This window comes from Pistacia vera, unplaced genomic scaffold, assembly GCF_008641045.1.
Source record: "Pistacia vera cultivar Batoury unplaced genomic scaffold, PisVer_v2 Contig762, whole genome shotgun sequence".
Taxonomy (NCBI): Eukaryota; Viridiplantae; Streptophyta; class Magnoliopsida; order Sapindales; family Anacardiaceae; genus Pistacia; species Pistacia vera.
In genome coordinates, this window is record NW_022196626.1 from 1 (window position 1) to 18,406 (window position 18,406).

The window sequence follows — 18,406 nt, forward strand, 5'->3', positions numbered from 1 at the left end:
GGCAGATGCAGGCACATCAAGGTTAGATAAATTCACTATGATACACAACAGGAACAGCAAATTAAAGGACATGGAAAGCAGCTTCTTAAGAACACAAGCATCTGTAAAAGGACAACAACATGATTTTCACATGGAGAATTCCCATTTTTGTCAAAGCATCAAAGTTTAACAATTCTTTACTACCTTACTACCTCTCATCCAAACTAGCAACTGAAAATAAAATACAATGTACTTACATGGCCTTGGGGTTAGAAATATCCAAAAAGTCCTTTGTGTGAGGTTGGAGTTTAACATATTTTCCCTTGGGAAGTGTAACATTTTTCACTCGTACAATATCACCCTCTTGGAGGAGCAGATTCTCCATCATCTAAATAACAAAAATCAAACCAAAACAATTGATATTAAATAACTAGAAGAGGTCTTTGCCAGCTACAATGAACAATACAGAAAATCACTCAAAATATTCTAAGTAAATGCGCAAACACTTTTTCCAGCCTACCCAATATGGCATATAGATCATGCCTTCTTCTGCAATGAACTCCAGAACCCCACAATGTGAGACTCGCTCAGCATTATTATTCCGAAGCTCAAACAACATTGGATAATCAATATGCAAAGATGCTGCAAGATTGTGTCTACCATTAGCATTATAGATATAGATCATGACTCGTGAAAATTTGGATAAACAACCGTAAGTGAATCAAAGCCCAAAAGAAATGCATCTAAAATAACTAACCAAGGCGATCAAGGGCTGAGGGAGGCATTATAACTGAAAAACAGAATAAAAAAGAGATTAGGAAAGCGTTAAGAGAAAGAAACATCTAGAAGCTAAAAGCACAACAATTGAAAGACTCACTTTTATCACCACTTTCAATTTGTGGCTGCAGCATGGTCAAGAAAAAAGGAAATTAGAATCATTAAGAAAAAGCACCAAAAGAATTTAACAAATAAAATTATACAGGTGTTCTGCAAAAACAATTTGTAGAACTAATAACATCATAAAGTTATCAGCAAATTCAAGAGGGACAAGATGAAATAGGATTTCCAACCTTTTCAATAAAAGATGCAGGGTAACATCTATAACTCTGCTCAAATGAGGTCCCATGATATCCATATCCATCGAAAAACTACAACATCAACACCAACAAAGTGAAGAACAATAATAGAAGAATCAATACATCTATATTTATGATACATAGGATTCCACATGACCCAAAAAAGAAGGAAAAACACATTCAACTACTTCAAAAATAAGCACTAAACGTATTAACATATTACTCTCTACCATGCTACATGATGATAAAGCAAACAAGAATTCTTGGTGAAATATAGTTGTGAAAAGAAAAAAACTAACAAGTAGCAGTATTTTGTTTAATTTGCTTTAAGTCTCCACATTGTAACCATTACAGTTCCATGGATAAATTCTCCAAGTATATAGATGCATCTCTAAAAAAATTTCTCCTTAAATTAGTTGGCTACTCTTTCCATCATGTGAAATATAAAATCTGAGCAACCCAATGATGGAGAGGATAGGGATGCAATGAGGAATTGGTTGCTCATGACATTATGCACATGACTTCAGCTAGAACATTCTTTAAAAAAAAAAAAAAAAAAAAAAAAAACAATAAGACATGGAGACAGCAACAAGTCAAAGTAAAAAGTATTCTAATAGAACTGGATTCATGATGTTCACAGGCAAAAGATTTGGCATAACTCAAAGGTCTGAATCTTACCCAGACAATTAACAAAACAAAGAAATGTGCATAGAGGTTTTTTATTCAGTTTAAAAGTACAAAACAACAAAAGAAGTCCAGTGCTGAGATAGGTACAAATCATCAAAGAGGATCTGACTGCCATGAATTCAATGATAAGTATGGGTTTAGACAAGATTGAAAGAATTGAAGTAGCCGCTCTCGAAGTTGTAAATCAGAAACTCATGTTCAAATACATAAAAATTGAAATAACCTAAATCAACACCACTCATTAACATACTGTCTCACAATCAACTGAACACCAACATTAAACAACAAAATAAGTTCTTCAAATACAAAGAAAATATAACATAGCACATCAACAATCATCAAACTCTACAGCATTATTCCAAGCAGCTTGTTACAACAATCAACATAAGAAATAAATTGCATAAATTAGAAGCATACCATTTTCGATCCTGTATAATAGTAAAAAAACGTTAATATATCAACCTTCCAGCTACCTATAAAAAAAATAAAACTCACTGTTAACGATAATATCCAAACACAATATTCATAAAATAAAATCCCCTATTCCGCAGCTGAGAAAAAGAGAAATTTTGAATATTGAATGTGAAGAGTTAATTACTTGGAAACTGAGCCAACTCAAGCTATACAACAATTACTTGATAGAAAAGAAAATCGCCGATTCTTTAAAAAAAAAAAAAAACAAAACAAAACAAAACAAAACTTTCATTCCATGTCAATTTTAACTTTCACGGAATTTTCTCGGCAACCAAACAATAATAAGTTGTATTAGAACAAAACCGACTGTTTAATTGAATTAGATTAAATTAGAACTCAATTAAATGCCGTCAGCGTATGAATACAGGGAAATTAGAGAATATAAAAATAGAGAGTACGTTAATTTTACGAAACTAAGCGAAGAATCGTAAAAACCTAACCGGAGAGAGGGAGAGAGAAGCCGTTGTGGTTAGAGTTTGATCTGAGAGAGATGCAGTATTGAACAATTACTAAGATGCGCTTACGTACGTATTGTGCACGCCACATTGCTATCCGCCACGTCTGTTTCGGATTGCCTGGGCTTTTGGGCCCGGTATGCGGCCCACTTAGGATCTTACTAGATGGACTCCTTCAATATTTGGCCCGGGATTTTGGGCCCCGCATGGGGCCCACTTAGGATTTTACTAGATGGACTCCTTCAATATTTGGCCCGGGATTTTGGGCCCCGCATGGGGCCCACTTAGGTTTTACTAGATGGACTCCATCAATATTTGGCCCATTTACATACTGTTTGAGATTTGCTCACACTGTCAATTTTTTTTTTTTTGTTGTCGGAGGTGTCCGGGTCAACTTATACATACCTCAACTAATCCTTCGGGACCCTAAAGTTGACAATCGAGTAAATCCCCTTAGTAGCCACCCTTATTAGCAATCCAGGTGAATTGGACTCAGGATCTCTTCAATAATACACCCAAGAGTCCTAGTTAACTGTTGGACCACCCAGTGGTGGTTGCTTACACTGTTATTGCTATCAGATGAAGAGCGGAAAAAAATTTCTGCTAAAACATACATCTGCATTTGCATCTTCACATGAATTCCAAAATTTTGTTTACCATTTGTTACTTGAACAAATACTAGAGCTCTTAATGTATTAAACAAGAGTTTTCTCATCTGTTCTCAAATTTTTATTACTACCATGCTGCAAAATGTAGCTGCATAATACAAGTATACAACCCCATTATGAATCCACTTGAACATTTTAACTTTGTCATTGAATTCTCAGGCTTCACCACAATATCAGTCTTTAATTATATCAGGTAAAGGGATACCAGTAGTGATGGCAATGGGTCGGGTCGAGACCGGGTACCCCTTGGCCCAAGCCCAAGCCCGACCTCATAACAAAGGCCCAAGCCCATCACGGGTATCACAAGTAAATGCCAAGCCTGGCTCGATGGGCTTTTTGTAACCTTCGGCCCGACCCAAGTCTGCCCATTTTTATAATGTGAATTTTTAAATATTAATAAATTTCATTTTTTTTTTAATTCTATAAACAATTTTTAAATATTAATTTATTTTTTAATACTCACCAAATATATTAATAACTTTCCACAAAGTATATCCATCCATCTATGTAGGGTTTGGGAAAAATGAGTATATATATGTAGGACAATCTTGTAATTAAATATATAGTATAAAGGTAATTTAGTATAATTAATACCAAAATTGTCTGGTCGGGCCTGAAGACATACCCAGGCCTAGCCCGTACCCGAGGTCGGGCCTTAAAATAAGGCACAAGCCCAAGCTCGCGAACATTAGGTAAATCCCGATCTTTTCGGGCCGGGTACCCGGAAACATCGAGCCCATTTCCATCTCTAGATACCATCACTTTCGAAAGCAATCGAATTGTCTCGGATATGACAAGCGACGAAGAAGCAATGTGAAACATCATGATCTAGTCCAGCCAAGTGTCACTAGCATCATCTCAGTAAATATGCTAATGTTCTTCCTTTGTTGCCAAAAATATTACTGTTCTTGAGACTAAAGTAGGTTGATCATGACTGGCATGATAATCTTTGTGCAATGCTCTTATCTGCGAAGAACAAAACATAAGATCAATGCCAAATCCTAGAGGGTGGTGGAAAATTTATTCTGGAGTTTACTTTCAATGAAGCAGATTATTGCAGGCCTCACATTAATAATAGCATTACTTTTGACAATCTAAAAGAAAAAGGTGGAGCATAATAATAATCCTTTTTTTACTTGAAAAACAGTAGACAAGATCGATTCGAGTTCTAATTAGAAACGGAAGTCTTGTTCTGCATTTCAGTTCAAGCACGCAAAACTCAGACTGAAATGCAGCTTAAGCTACCCAAAATTGATGGTGATGATGAAACTCTAAGACTATTAATGTTAAAGGCCAGAGGGCATGAAGTTTATGCTAAACTTGCTCAAGAAGCTAATACTACTGGGTGATTCTTATTAGAACAAAGTGTCACTACATGAGAACAAAGGTATATTCTCAGCTCTGATCTATCCTGCAAAAGGGGTGAAAGGACACAGAACTAATTGATTTTTTTTCTTTTGATTTTTCGATCTTCCCAGGTATATATACCTTAACCATTTTATCAAATTTGGACATATTCTTTGATTTAACACATAATAGAATTATTGAATTCTTCAAACAATTATGAAGTTCTGGTGGCAGACATAAAACAAAATTTCACAGATGAAGGTGACAGAAATTGGAGCTTTATAAAGAGAAATATCGTCAAAATGATATTTGAAAAAGGGAGATTCCTGCAATATATTCTTTATATAAAGAACACAAGTTTTGTTTTAGTAAACAGTTAATTCATAAATGAAGAAAAATAAAGCAAAGAACATTGTTCAACCCAGCTATAAATTTTTTAATAATGTCTGAATCTTTCACACTGGTTATGCCAATTTCATTATTCTATGAGTTATCTCTCACTCTTTTCTCTTTAAGATAAGGTGTCAATATTATTTAATAAATGATAAAAGGAAAGTAAACGGGTAACTTTTGTTCATATATTCTGTAAGCGAGCTGACTTGCAAATGATTACAGAGGAGAGATTAAGCTATTACAGAAAGAATTTAGCTATTACATAGTGAAAATGAACCCCTCCCATAAACAGGAGAAGAGTCCTCTATTTATAATAGGATGTATTGGAGTAATGATTAACGTTTGGTACAGGGATTGGACACGTGGACGGCCTCCAACCTTTCGTCAGTTTGGCGCGCACCCACTACACTGGCAAGAGCATGCTGCTCACGCCAGCATGCAACGTAGCTGCGTCTGAACGGTTGTAAGATCTGCCTAGACTTTGACCATTTACGCTGACCGGGCTCTGCGTCAATCCTACTTTTTCAAGCATAACAGAGCTTTATAAAGAGAAATATCATCAAAATGATATTTGAGAAAGGGAGATTCCTGCAATATATTCTTTATATAAAGAAACAAGAGTAAACTTATTCATATTACTTCTGCATACACTTAGAACACAAGTTTTGTTTTAGTCAATAGTGAATCCATGAATGAACAAAAATAAAGTAGAGAACATCGTTCAACCCAGCTATAAATTTTCCACACTGGTTATGCCAATTTCATTATTCCATGAGTTATCTCTCGCTCTTTTCTCTTTAAGATAAGGTGCCAATATTATTTAATAAATGATAAAAGGAAAGTAAACGGGTAACTTTTGTTCATATATTCTGTAAATAAGAGACCAAGAATTTACACTATTGCAGACCAGCTCTGTCTGGGAATAATATTGAAGAAGAGTCATTCCATTCATAGAAGGTGGCTGGCTCTTGTGTGTATTAACTAGTTTAATTAATTAGTGGGATGTTTTGAGATTCTACATTGAATGTTGGGTAGGGAAGAGTTGTTCATTCAATCCTTGTCGAATAATATCTCATAAAAGGTCCGTTTGATTCACTCTTGGGAATACTATTATTAGTATTTCCAATAAAGTTAAACAGTACAAATGACTTATTCTCAAGATATTATTCTATATTATTTAATTTCTTTTAAACCCTCATAAATTTATTAATTTAACTAAATACTACCAAATATTTTTTTTAGAAATTAGAAAAACACTCCAGCAACACACATTTACCAGATTCTGGCTGTCCGTATTTAATGGGTGGGTTGGGGGTGTTTTTGTTAACTTTTAATATTTTATTATGGGGGTGTTTAGTAAATAAACAAACATAGAGGGTATTTTTGATAATTTCTTTTCAATTTAACTTTTTTCAAAATATTATTCTAAAAACTATCAAAATAATGAACCAAACGGATCTTTTTTTTTTTTTTGGAATCTGGGAGTGTTTGAACCAGCTTTGCGTACCTCAACTAGTCTAACCCTAAAGTTAAGAGTCAAGTAAGCCTCCAATGACTATCTCTTATTAATAGATTTTGTCAAAGAAAAAGGTAAAAAGGACTGAACAAGTTGAATTCAGAAGCATTGCGCATAAATTTATTACCACTTGTTGTTGCTTATGCTACTTCTCCGAACCAAATATAGCTTACGAGGTTTCATGTTTAATATCTCTTTTTTTTTTTTTTTTTATATCCAGAGGTGTTCGGACTAGTTTGTGTGCACCTTAACTAGTCTATCGGGGCCTTGAAGTTAACGGTTAGGTAAACCTCCAGTAACTACCGTTTATTAGTAGTCGTGGAGATTGTAACTCATGACTTTTGAATAATATATCCAAGAGACCCAAGTTTTATGTTTAGTCATCTAGTTCATCTCCTTTCTCCTAGTCCTAGGTAGAAATGCATCAATTTAGTAAAACTATAATTGGAGTGTTAGATTATAGTCAGAAGAAAAATAACTTGGAATGTTTTAGGGTATGTTTGATTTATTATTTCATACCTTATACCCAAAATAACTGTTTGTTTAATTATTAAAGAAATACTATTATTTTTTTTAATTACTTTTAGACCCCTTAAGTTTAAACACCCCCACGCACTCATAGTTGCCAGATTCTGGCAACCAAAACAACCGAAAATCGTTGGTAATTCCTCGATCTGACCGAAAAATGCCAGATCTAGCCTCAGCGATGGCCAAAGAAATGATCGTCGTTGATCGATAACGACGGCCATATCTTTGAGATGGCCAGATCTGGCCTTTTGCGATTGTTGACGGTAAGATCTGGTCGTCGATCTGACATTTTCTGGCCAAATCTGTGGTGGATATGGTCAAAAAATGCCAGATCGACGTACGTCCAACCAAATCCAACCGGTCTGTACCGTAATGCCAGATTCTAATGATGGTGGCCAAAATCTGGCACTGTGGATGGATGGAGGTGTTTTTGTCATTTTATAAAAATTTTATATATTAGGATGTTTAATTAAATGAGCAAAACTATCGGATTTTTTTTTATTAATAATCACCCTATTCAACTATCCAATATTATTTCTAAAATCCTATCCAAAATAACAAACCAAACGTTACCTCAGATATTGATGGATTATTCAATATCTGGTTCATGTATTCATCTAGTTTGACAATCACTGATGTGGGTCATTGCTATATCCTTTTATTTTGTCGAGGGAGGTTATATTATTTCATAATCTTTAAACAAATTTAAAGTCTCAATTGTGTTCCACAAGTAAGAAACACCAATTCTTCACATATCATCATAATAACAGCATCCATTCTTGACCACAAGAGGTCCTGAGGCTGAACAAAAAGCCCACAAAATTGTGGTCAAAAAACGTGATACCATTTGAGAGAACCATCCAAGATATATTAGCTAACCGTATTTTAAAACAAGTCAGTGCTGATAAAGCATGAAATATTCAAGCACATCGTAATTGACACCCAGATACAGTTCATGACTGGGAAAATAGCAGCTAGCAGAACCTCCATTGGGCCTCCCTCCCACTTGGCACGCCGAACTGGTTAACTAAAGACAAAATGTAAGACAAAAAGACCCCACAAGAATGATTTCATGAGCCTTTTTTCCGCAAAAGGCTGACCCTATTTGCATTTAATTTTTTTTCTGCAGAACACAATCCAAGGCCCTACAGAGTATCAAAATTGAATAAAGAGAAAAAAGCAATTCATATTTTCGAAAAGCAACATCATCAACTAACCATTCAGTTATATCAAGTCTACTACACTGAGACATTAAAAAATGAAAGAGGGAACAAAGATCCCGAATTTACAGAAGGGTGGATTCAGTTCCCCATCCCTTCTTCTTCAGAAAGAAAATGCAAAAGATTTCAATGTTCAACTGCATGCTTCCATCTTTTGCAAATGAAAACTACAAGATAAAAATAGAACCATGAAAATTAAAATTTAAGGGAAAAAAAAAAAAAAAAAGGGACATATAGTCCACAGAGACATCATCATCAATTTGATCAAGCATAGCAATAAGACCACTGCTCGTCCTCACCAGAACCAGAATCAACAACAGCACTGTAATCATCCTCGTTGCAATAGTAAAACCCTCCGCCATTATTGATAGCGGTCAAAGAACAAGAAGCCGGCACCACGAGGTAAGGCATGTTGTGGAAGGAGCGAGCAAGACTGCTAGCTAAAGCAGAATTAGAGTTATTATTATTATTACTGTCATCATCATCAGTGTCACCGTCACCACAATACTCTTCTGCGCGATGCTTGAGGGTCTCGAACATGAGCTCGGGCTCGTGCTGCATCACTCGGAGGACATCCCCACAAGACGGGCCTGGCATAGCACGAGTCACAGCAAAGCTGTGAGGACCATCGCTCTGCGAAACACGTACAACACTTGGGCCACCGAACAGGTTATGGACTCCTCCGAGGGCCTCCTCATAAGCCCCTCCCAAAAACATCCCCAAATAGTACTTCCCTCCACCACCACCCCCCTCCATCTCATGTAAAGGCAAGCTTGAATCACCACCAATAAACTTATCAATCTTACCATCACTATCACAGGTTAAATCAGACAAAATCCCTCTCACTCCTGGCCGTTCATCCAAACGGTGAATCGGAACTATAGGAAACAACTGGCCAATCCCCCAGAAATCAGGAATTGAAGTAAAAACAGATAGATTCATATGATATGTACGGACTGGATCAGTTGCCGCACCAATCTCTTTAGCAACTAATTCACACAACCCATCAACCGCGGCTAATTGTTCCATATTAAGGGACCCGTCTTTAAACTGTTCAATGCACCTTTGTTTCAACTGATCAGCGTGAAACAAACAAGTCTGAAACTCACCGCTCAATGCTGCACTTTTCAAATTTTCATAGTCAGAACGGCACTCTTCGGTCAACCCTTCAATTAAGTACTGAAGACCAACGGAATTCATCTCCAGGGCAGATGGGGCAGAAGCAGAAACGGCTTCAAAGATCAAAATAGAATGATGAGAGACTATAGCACGACCACTCTCGCTGCAAAGCACAGGGTGCTTGATATTCTTACGGTCACAGACATAGCGAATTGCTTGCACCACAGCTGTTGCATACTCTTCAAGACTGTACGCGACGGAAACGTCCGAGTCACCAGATTTTGACCCGTCATAATCGATACCTAACCCGCCTCCGATATCAATAACTTGCATGTTGGCACCGAGACGGACTAGTTCACAGTAGATCTGTGCAGCTTCGCTAACGCAGTCAGTTAATAACGCCGTAGTGGGTATCTGGGATCCGATATGAAAATGCAGCAACTGGAAACAATCCAGCATGCCAGCCTGTCCAAGCTTCCTGACCACACGCAAAATCTGAACAGTTGTTAACCCGAATTTGCCATTCTCACCGGAAGTCGACCCGAAATGACCCGAATGTTTAGTCCTCAATTTGGCTCGGACTCCGACAACTGGCCTGACGTTCAGTTTCTTGCTTATATCAATAACCAAATCAAGCTCTTCTTCTTGCTCTAATACAATCACTGTGTTTAGAGCTAGCTTTCTTGCCAGCAAAGCAAGACTTATGTACTCTGCATCTTTGAATCCATTGCAAATCAAGAGAGATTCCGGGTTTCCCTTACACAAGCAGGACATGGCCAACAATAACTCCGGTTTTGACCCGGCTTCCAACCCGAACCGGAATGGCGACCCAAATCTGACGATATCTTCCACAACGAAGCGGTCCTGGTTACATTTCACGGGGAACACGCCTTGGTAACGGGCTTCGTAGCCTTGAGTCTGTACTGCGAAGTCAAAGGCTGACTGCAGAGATTCGAGACGGTTCTTAAGCACGTCGGGTAAACGGATAAGAAGTGGAAGCTGCAACCCGAGTCCGCCAGTTGATTTCGGATCCGAAACTTTCTTCACAACCTTAAGCAAATCAATCTCCTGGTGAGGCAGCGTCCCCACACCGTAAGGACGGATGGTCATGTTACCGGATGAGTTGACGGAAAAGTACGGCGCGCCCCATCCGTCGATTTTGTAGAGGGCCGCCGAGTGAGACGGCGACCAATGTGAATCACTCTCTATGGTGGCGGTGGGGGTGGGGACGGTGAACGGAGCGGGAAGGGACGTGCCATCCCAGGCAAAAGCAGCGTAGCCAGGAGGCGCTACGGCAGCGTCTACGCAGCAAGCGAGGGCAGGCATGATCCTCTTCCGCGAGGTTGATGAATAAAAAAAGGGTTAGAGAAGAAAGAAAGAAAAAATGAGGGGGGTTAGTGTTTTAGGGTTGAATTTTTTTCTCCAGTTTGTAAAGGTGGGGGCTTTAAAACCCGCCGAGGCCGAGGCCCCGGCTACCCCCTCAAAAGATGACAGTAGAAGATCTATTACAATGGAAAGACAGCCCCGCCGCTTTAACCTCTTATACGCGGCAATACCCACATATACCTTCAGAAGAGAAATGAAACCTAATGAAGAAAAGATTTATGCACCGAGAAATGCAGAAAGCATGCAGATCTGAACACAATAACTAACCCAACAAAAGAAGAGGAAATACAAAGAAAATGAAGGGAGGTTGTTTTGATATAAATGAGATCTGGAGATTGGCTTTTTGTTGAATGAAAGACAGTAGAAGGGAGAGAGCTCCGGAGATTTTCCCGGAAAGTGATAAAAAATAGGATGGAAATCTAAAATGAATAGAAAGACACAGAAAGAGAGAGGTGAAATGGATGCTAGGGTTTCGTTTAATCTTCAAAGAAGATGTCTAACGAGGTGGAACTGAGCGAGAATTGCATGAAAGGCGGAGTCAATTTATATAGGAAGTTGGGGGTGAGTTCTGGGCTTCATGGGCCGCAGGCCCATTTATTTCGGCCCGCTCAAATATCTGCATTTTTTTTTTTGAATTTCTCTATATTTATTTCAGCTTTTCCATTAGTCATAAAAGGTGGATCACTGAATCTGTTTGTTTATTTTTATTATATTATATTTTAATTTTAATTTTGTTTATAAGATTCCTTAGGTTGATCAGCGTCGAGTTGCCGCGTGGCCTACGAATGTGGGACCATTTCCTAGGCGTTTCTCTCCCAAGGCTTCTTTCTAAAATACGCCGATAAATTGGGACCCCATTGTGATTATTTCACTGATATTATGATGAGGAAAGTGGGCGGAAGTTTCCGCGCCGTTTGGATACCTTAAACGGACATGATTCTGCCACGTAAGAAGAAGTTAGTTGCCCGTTTGTTTTCAGATTCCGTTAACACCGAGAGAAATACACAATTGGAATCTGCATGTGTTGGTCACGTGCCATGTAGTTCACTCAACCCCGTCACTTTACCGTTTAATTGTTACGTGTCGGCTAGACATTGGTGCGATATGATTTTTTATCTGATTATATAAGTTTACCGTTGAGACATTAAGGGCAGGAATGGGACCAGTGATAAATGTGTTGGTTAATGGATACGCATACGGCCGAAAGAGGGTTAAAACAGGGAATGGCCACTTGCGAGATATTCAGTTTATCGCGAGAATCTCTAACTTAAATTCGACGTTTGAACTTTGTCTACCACGTTGACAACTTCCAATTTGCCTGTTTATTTGACCGACGCGTATCCTACACGTAAGTAGATATTGTTATAGATAATTTACCAAACATGGTCTATTTTGCTATTACAGGTTCACTAAACTGACTTTTCTCAACCCAAATAATGGTTTAACTATTACAGGTCCACTAAACTGACTTTTCTCAATCCAAATAATAGTTTGGATCAAATTTACTCTCTGTTCGTTATCGAATATAAATTTAAATACTAAAATAGTATTTTAAAAACCAGTGGATAGGAAAGTGTCATTAAACCATTATTTAAGTTGAAAAAAAGTCGATAACCTTTACAAGGTCTCACAATTTTGTTATTTAGCTATCTTCACACGAGAGTGGTGTGAGATTTCAAATATTCATAAAGATCGTGTTGCTAACGTGTAATAAATAACTCAATTTAGGTTTCAAACTCAAAATGCGTCTACTAAGTATAGGTCTATTAACTCTATTTTAACACTGAATTATTATTATTATTATATATCAAAATAATAATAATAATTAATAACGTAAAGAATATTTATCTAGTTAATTATGTATTTGTAAGCAGAAATCTTTTCGTAAAAAACAATTATTAAAGATAACTGTTCAACTGATAAGAAATTGGTCAACAATTAACTATTTTATAAAATTAATATGTAAAAGTGCATGACCAAATAATAGTTTTAGTCAATAAAATATATAAGAAATAATATATATATATATATATAGTAATGGAGGTTGTTACCTGGGCCAGGTACACTCAGTCGAGTCCGGAACGGGCAGTGTAAAGTATTTGATAAAAATTTTCTTTCAGTAAGACGCCAGAGCTTGCGTATTTAACATGCACGAAATTACGAGGTTACCCTTTATCCTTTTGGAGTTTTCCCAATACGCTTTAGATTCTCAAGAATAAATGGATCAAGGGGGGCTCCGCCGCTCCTCTACGCACCAATAACCCAATAGCCTATATCCACGTCGCTCCTCAGGATGATGCCAATCCATGCACTCAAAAAAGTTATCTCATCCATCGCAGTATTTTACCTTTCTGCCCTTTTATTAGTTCAACGACACAATCAATCCATGTTACCAAACACTTTATCCGGTAACGTAACTTGATGGTAGAGTCCTTGGATTCTAAAATTTAATTTTAAGCCGCAACAACACTTGTTAACAGCGTTTTTTTTTTTTTTTTTTTTTATTATAGAAGAGGCGTACTTAGCTATTGGGGGTAAAGATGAATTAGATGGGACCTAAAAATCACTTCCCTTGATACAAAATTAAAGTTTTAAATTTTTAGGGCAAGGTTACATGTTTTCTCGTATATAAATGAGTAAACGACCTTTTTCCATCCAAATAATGGTTTAATGACATTTTTCAATCTATAAACTTTTAAAATATCACTTTATTATCCAATTTTATATTCCGTTTTTTATTCCGACATCGTTACGATTCCACACCACCACTATTCTCTTTTCCTAATCATCACTCACCAAAACCCCTAAAGCTCTACTCTTGTTGACCTCACCAATCGTCAACAATCAAACAATTAAAGTTTGCGCAACCGTTTCTCCCAAGTCAAATTTTAATTAATCCCAACTATCAAAATCCAACAAGACTCATCGGTCTTCCCTCTTAAAAAATTCCAATAACCTAGACCGAGTTTACTCTATGTTCACCGTTGAAATATAAATTTGGATGATAAAATAGTATTTTAAAAGTCTGTGCATAAAAAAAAAAAAAAAAAAAATCATTAAACCATTATTTCAATGGGAAAAAGTCATTAACTCATGGCTCCGTTTGTTTCACTTTTGAGAATACTATTATTAGTATTGACAAAAAAGTTAAACAGTCAAATATCATTATTCCAAAAATATTATTCTATATTTTTCAATCTCTTTTAAACCTCATAAATTTGTTAATTTAACTAAACATCCCCAAATTTTTTTTTTTAGAAATTGCAAAAACACTCCAGCTACTCTCCGGCAGTGGTGGCTGGCTGTCCGTATTTAATGGGTGAGTTAGGGGTGTTTTTGTTAACTTTTAATATTTTATTATAGGGGTGTTTATTAAATAAACAAACATATGGGATATTTTTGTTAATTTCTAAACTTTACATCGTAATACCCACCTAATTTAACTTTTTTCAAAAGATTATTCTAAAAACTATCAGAATAATAAACCAAACGAACCTATATCCTTTTGGTGTGTTTTAAAATTTCACATTAGCATTATTGACTTAAAACGCGTCTATACAATTATAAAGGACTCGAATCTTAATCATTTACTCATACAATATTAGTCCCTGATTTAATATATATTAAAAACAAATATGATAATTTAAAAAACATGAAAGGTGTATTTTCTCGTACAAATTAGGTGGGTGGTGGTGGTGGGGTAAAGTCAATGCCCAAAAAATTTATAAATGAATATTAATAGTATTAAAAAATGAAGACTAAGTGGACCTTGTGGGCACGTGCGAAGACTAGAGGTGTCCAACGTATACAAGTCTTGACCCAACATATGTTCGTGTTTTACCCGCAACTAATAATATTTGTAATTGACTATTTGACTGGAAAGGTCGATGCTAGTCGTTGATCTAGCCAGATGGCGTCAAGTTAGTGGGTGTTGATGTGTGACGGCAATCAATTAGTATTCTTATTTCGGTAAGCTTTGATGGGTAAGTCTCCCTATATTTTGAAATTTTGCCCACATTCGCATGCTATTTTATGCATTATTCAATAATATGGGCGTTAATTGCCCACCGAAAGCGGTCAATCAAGATTTTTAAGTATATTATTTAAAAGATCTTAAATTCGATCAACTTAAGTTGTTAATAAAGATCTCCACTTAAGAAATTTACTTGGTTGTCAACTTCAGGATCTTAAGAGGTCAGTAGTAACGGATCTAGAAATTCTTGTTAGGGTAGGCTAAAATAAAATGTAATAGCATATAATATTCATATTATATGTTTTTAGTTGAAATTGTCATAAAAAGAAAAAAAAGTTTACATATAAATATTTTTTTTTTTTAAATTTGAGGGTGGGCTCAATATACTCTAGATTTGCCCCTGCTGGTCAGTATATCCTTGGTGAACCAAAAAAAAAAAAAAATATGAGTGTTAATGTGTCAATTAAATACATTGGCTTCGTTTGGTTGGTTTTTGGGAATACTACTTTTAGTATTCTCAAAAAAGTTAAACAGTAAAATACCCAAAAACTCACAATATTATTCAACTTTTTTTAAACCTTTTAAATTTGTTAATTTACTTAAATACCCTTAAATATTTTTTTAAAAATTACAAAAACACCCTAACAATCCACATTTACCAGATTTCAGCTACCACTGCCAGAAAATGACCGGAATCTAGTAGGATGGCGCACTACCGGCTGAATCTGGTCGAAAAATGTCAGATCTAAGGCCAAAGATCTGGCCATTGACAGCAGATCTTTGGCCATAACCAGTCGGTAATGACGGCCAACAAACAGTCGTTGTTGACCATCAACGACGACCGTTTGTTGGCCGTCGTTGATAAGCAAATACGGCCAAAATTGGCCGTCAATGGTGGATCTTGTCGGAAAAGGTCATATCGGTGCACGACCGACAAGATCCAAAACACAAAATTGTGAACCAAACGGAGCCTTTAATTTTGATGAAACAATTTAATTGAAGAGTCAACTAGGACTTTTGAGTGTATTATTCAAGGAGTTCTGAGTTCGATCAATCTAGATTGTTAATAGAGTGATCACTAAGAGGATTTATCTGACTGTTAACTTTAAGATTCAAGATGATTAGTTGAGATACGTACAAACTAACCGGATTTTCTGATTACCCAAAAGAAAAAAAGAAAAAAAAAGGGCATGATGAAAGGCAATAGATTTAGGGGGTGGGACTGGGACCAGAATCTAAGACAAACGGTGAAACACTGATCATGTCACGTTCCTCACGTGTGGTGTGGGCATCATCCCTTGACCTTTTATGTTGTTGTTGTAATGAAATTATAAGAGAGGAATCTGGGGGAGGGGAGGGAAGAAAGAGGAGCGGTTATTTCGGAGAGGAAGGGTGGGGTCCACATAGAGCCAAGAGCTTAATGTAATTGAAGAGCGGTGGTGGTGAGTAAAAGTTTAGTGCGGGCCCAGATTCTCCATTTTTATTTAATTATAATTTACTCAATTCTCTGTAACGGACCCGTGATACCGGCACAAAACAAACATCTTTTCTTATCGCCATTCGCCACGTCATATACAAATCATCACCCCTCACTCTATAACCATTGGTTTACCCTTTATATTCTAACAAAGATTAATTCACGTAAATATGACGTAATAATTTATAATTAATTATTTTATATTTTATTAAATAAAATTCATCATGAATTGACTTATAATTATGATTTGACAGTTTATAATTAATTAAATAAAATCTATTATTAGATAAACGATATTTATTATGAACTGATACGTCATATTTGTGAGAAAAAATTAATTATAATGGTTCTGTTTAATTCATTATTAGATAGTTTTTAAAATAATTTTTTGAAAAAAGTTAAATTGGATAGATATTACGATGTAGAATTTTAAAAATTAACATAAATACCTCCTGTATTTATTTATTTACTAAACGCTCATATAATAAAATATTCAAAGTTAACAAAAACACTCTTAATCTACTCATAAATACGGACAGTCAACCACCACTATCAGAGGATGGCCGAAATTATCGTATCAACGTATGACCAATTAGATCTTATCGATCTTACGTTGATATGATATTTTTTGATCAAATCTGACCGTATTTGGTTATCCACGACGGTCGAAGATCATACCAAGTACCAACAGCCAAAGAAAATACCTTTTTATTTTCCATCTAATATTAAAAAAAATACTATTAAATTAACCAATAAACACTTGCGTGGAGATAAAGAGTATGTACTTTGACACGTATCATGACAGGTGGCGTTATGGTTACCAGTTCCCATAGCCACTCTACGTGTTTATACTATTTAATTAAGTAGGTAGTACATATAATTAATTTTAATTAATTAATAATTCAAATGTCGTTTGAAAACAGGAGAATCCAAAGAAAATAATTGAGCATGTGACATTTCTCTGAATATCATAATTTAATCTTATCTTTGCTCTTTAATTGATTATGTGTTTTTTTTTAATGTATTTTTTTCCAGACATTGAATCTGAATATTCCTGACTATTTTAGCTCTCCAAAGGTTATCAATTTATTTATTTAATATTCATGGAGTAATGAGCAAGTTTTTGGTTTGATCTATAAAAGAATGAGTAAACGACTTTTTCCCACCTAAGGTTTGCCTTAATGACACTTTTTCACCCAAAGTTTATATTCCGTTATTACCCAAAGTCGATTCTTGTCGATTTCGACGGTAAAAATTCTCTTTGTAACCACTATTTGAATCTCCGGTCTCCTCTCTACAAAACTCTCTCAATCTAATACCTGATTTCTCGCCGATTGCCGATCACTGTAAAGTTAGGGTTTCTTGTTCTTAACTAGTTTCCGGCGGCGAATATTCAATCAATCATCACCATTCGATCCACTGTCTTCCACTCTACAAAACTCCTATTACCCTAACTCATGGGAACTCACCATTCGATCTACCTGCCTTCACTCTATAAAACCCCTCTTACCCTAGCTTATGGTAAATCGCCAAACGTCAGGTAAGAAAGTGAAGTGTATTTTGGGTATTAACAAAATATAAACGTTGGGTAGGAAAGTGCCATTTTGAAACTTTTTGGACATGAGAGTATCATTAAAGCAAACGTTGAGTGGAAAAAAGCCGTTTACTCTAAAAGAATCATCTCCTATTGGCACACTCGACCCTTTTAGGTGATTGAATGGTAATTCTTTGCCCTTTGGACCACACGAAAAGTGATTAATTAAACTAATTAAACAACTTGTTATAATATAAGCTAGTAATAAGCCAAATTAGCTTCTGTAAATGACCTAAAAATTTTGGTCACTTTGAAGCCAATGTGTGGTTAATAATGGAATCACTTAGTTTCCCCACACACACACACACATATATATATATATATAATGTTAAGATTGGGTTAGTCATGCAAACAGCCATTCATAAACTGTTTTTAAGAAACACTTCTGAAATGGGTTTATCTCATTCTCATTCTTAATGCATGATGACAAACAATACCAGAAATCCCATGTCATTGAGTTTCTCTTTTCCTAACTTTGAGATTTTGTTCACAAAACAAACCCCTCTTGTTGGCC

At 36.0% G+C, this 18,406-nt stretch overlaps 2 protein-coding genes across 3 annotated transcripts; both read right to left on the reverse strand.

Moving 5' to 3' along the window:
* Positions 1–194: 194 nt before the first annotated feature.
* On the reverse strand, positions 195–2,730 carry LOC116116159 (ubiquitin fusion degradation protein 1 homolog). 2 transcript variants are annotated; one of them, XM_031402253.1, is made up of 7 exons: positions 2,657–2,730; positions 2,160–2,215; positions 1,050–1,127; positions 857–881; positions 737–769; positions 500–621; positions 195–367 (listed from the first exon to the last, which is right to left on the reverse strand). In XM_031402253.1, the coding sequence occupies exons 2-7, from the start codon at positions 2,160–2,162 to the stop codon at positions 233–235; spliced, it is 396 nt and encodes a 131-aa protein (XP_031258113.1). In that variant the 5' UTR covers positions 2,163–2,215; positions 2,657–2,730; the 3' UTR covers positions 195–232. The 2 variants fall into 2 exon arrangements, with proteins under 2 accessions (XP_031258113.1, XP_031258114.1); XM_031402254.1 differs by lacking the exon at positions 2,657–2,730 and adding an exon at positions 2,341–2,415.
* Positions 2,731–8,458: 5,728 nt separating this feature from the next.
* LOC116116151 (arginine decarboxylase-like) lies at positions 8,459–11,353 on the reverse strand. The gene has a single exon (XM_031402244.1). The coding sequence runs from the start codon at positions 10,786–10,788 to the stop codon at positions 8,608–8,610; it is 2,181 nt and encodes a 726-aa protein (XP_031258104.1). The 5' UTR covers positions 10,789–11,353; the 3' UTR covers positions 8,459–8,607.
* Positions 11,354–18,406: the final 7,053 nt, after the last annotated feature.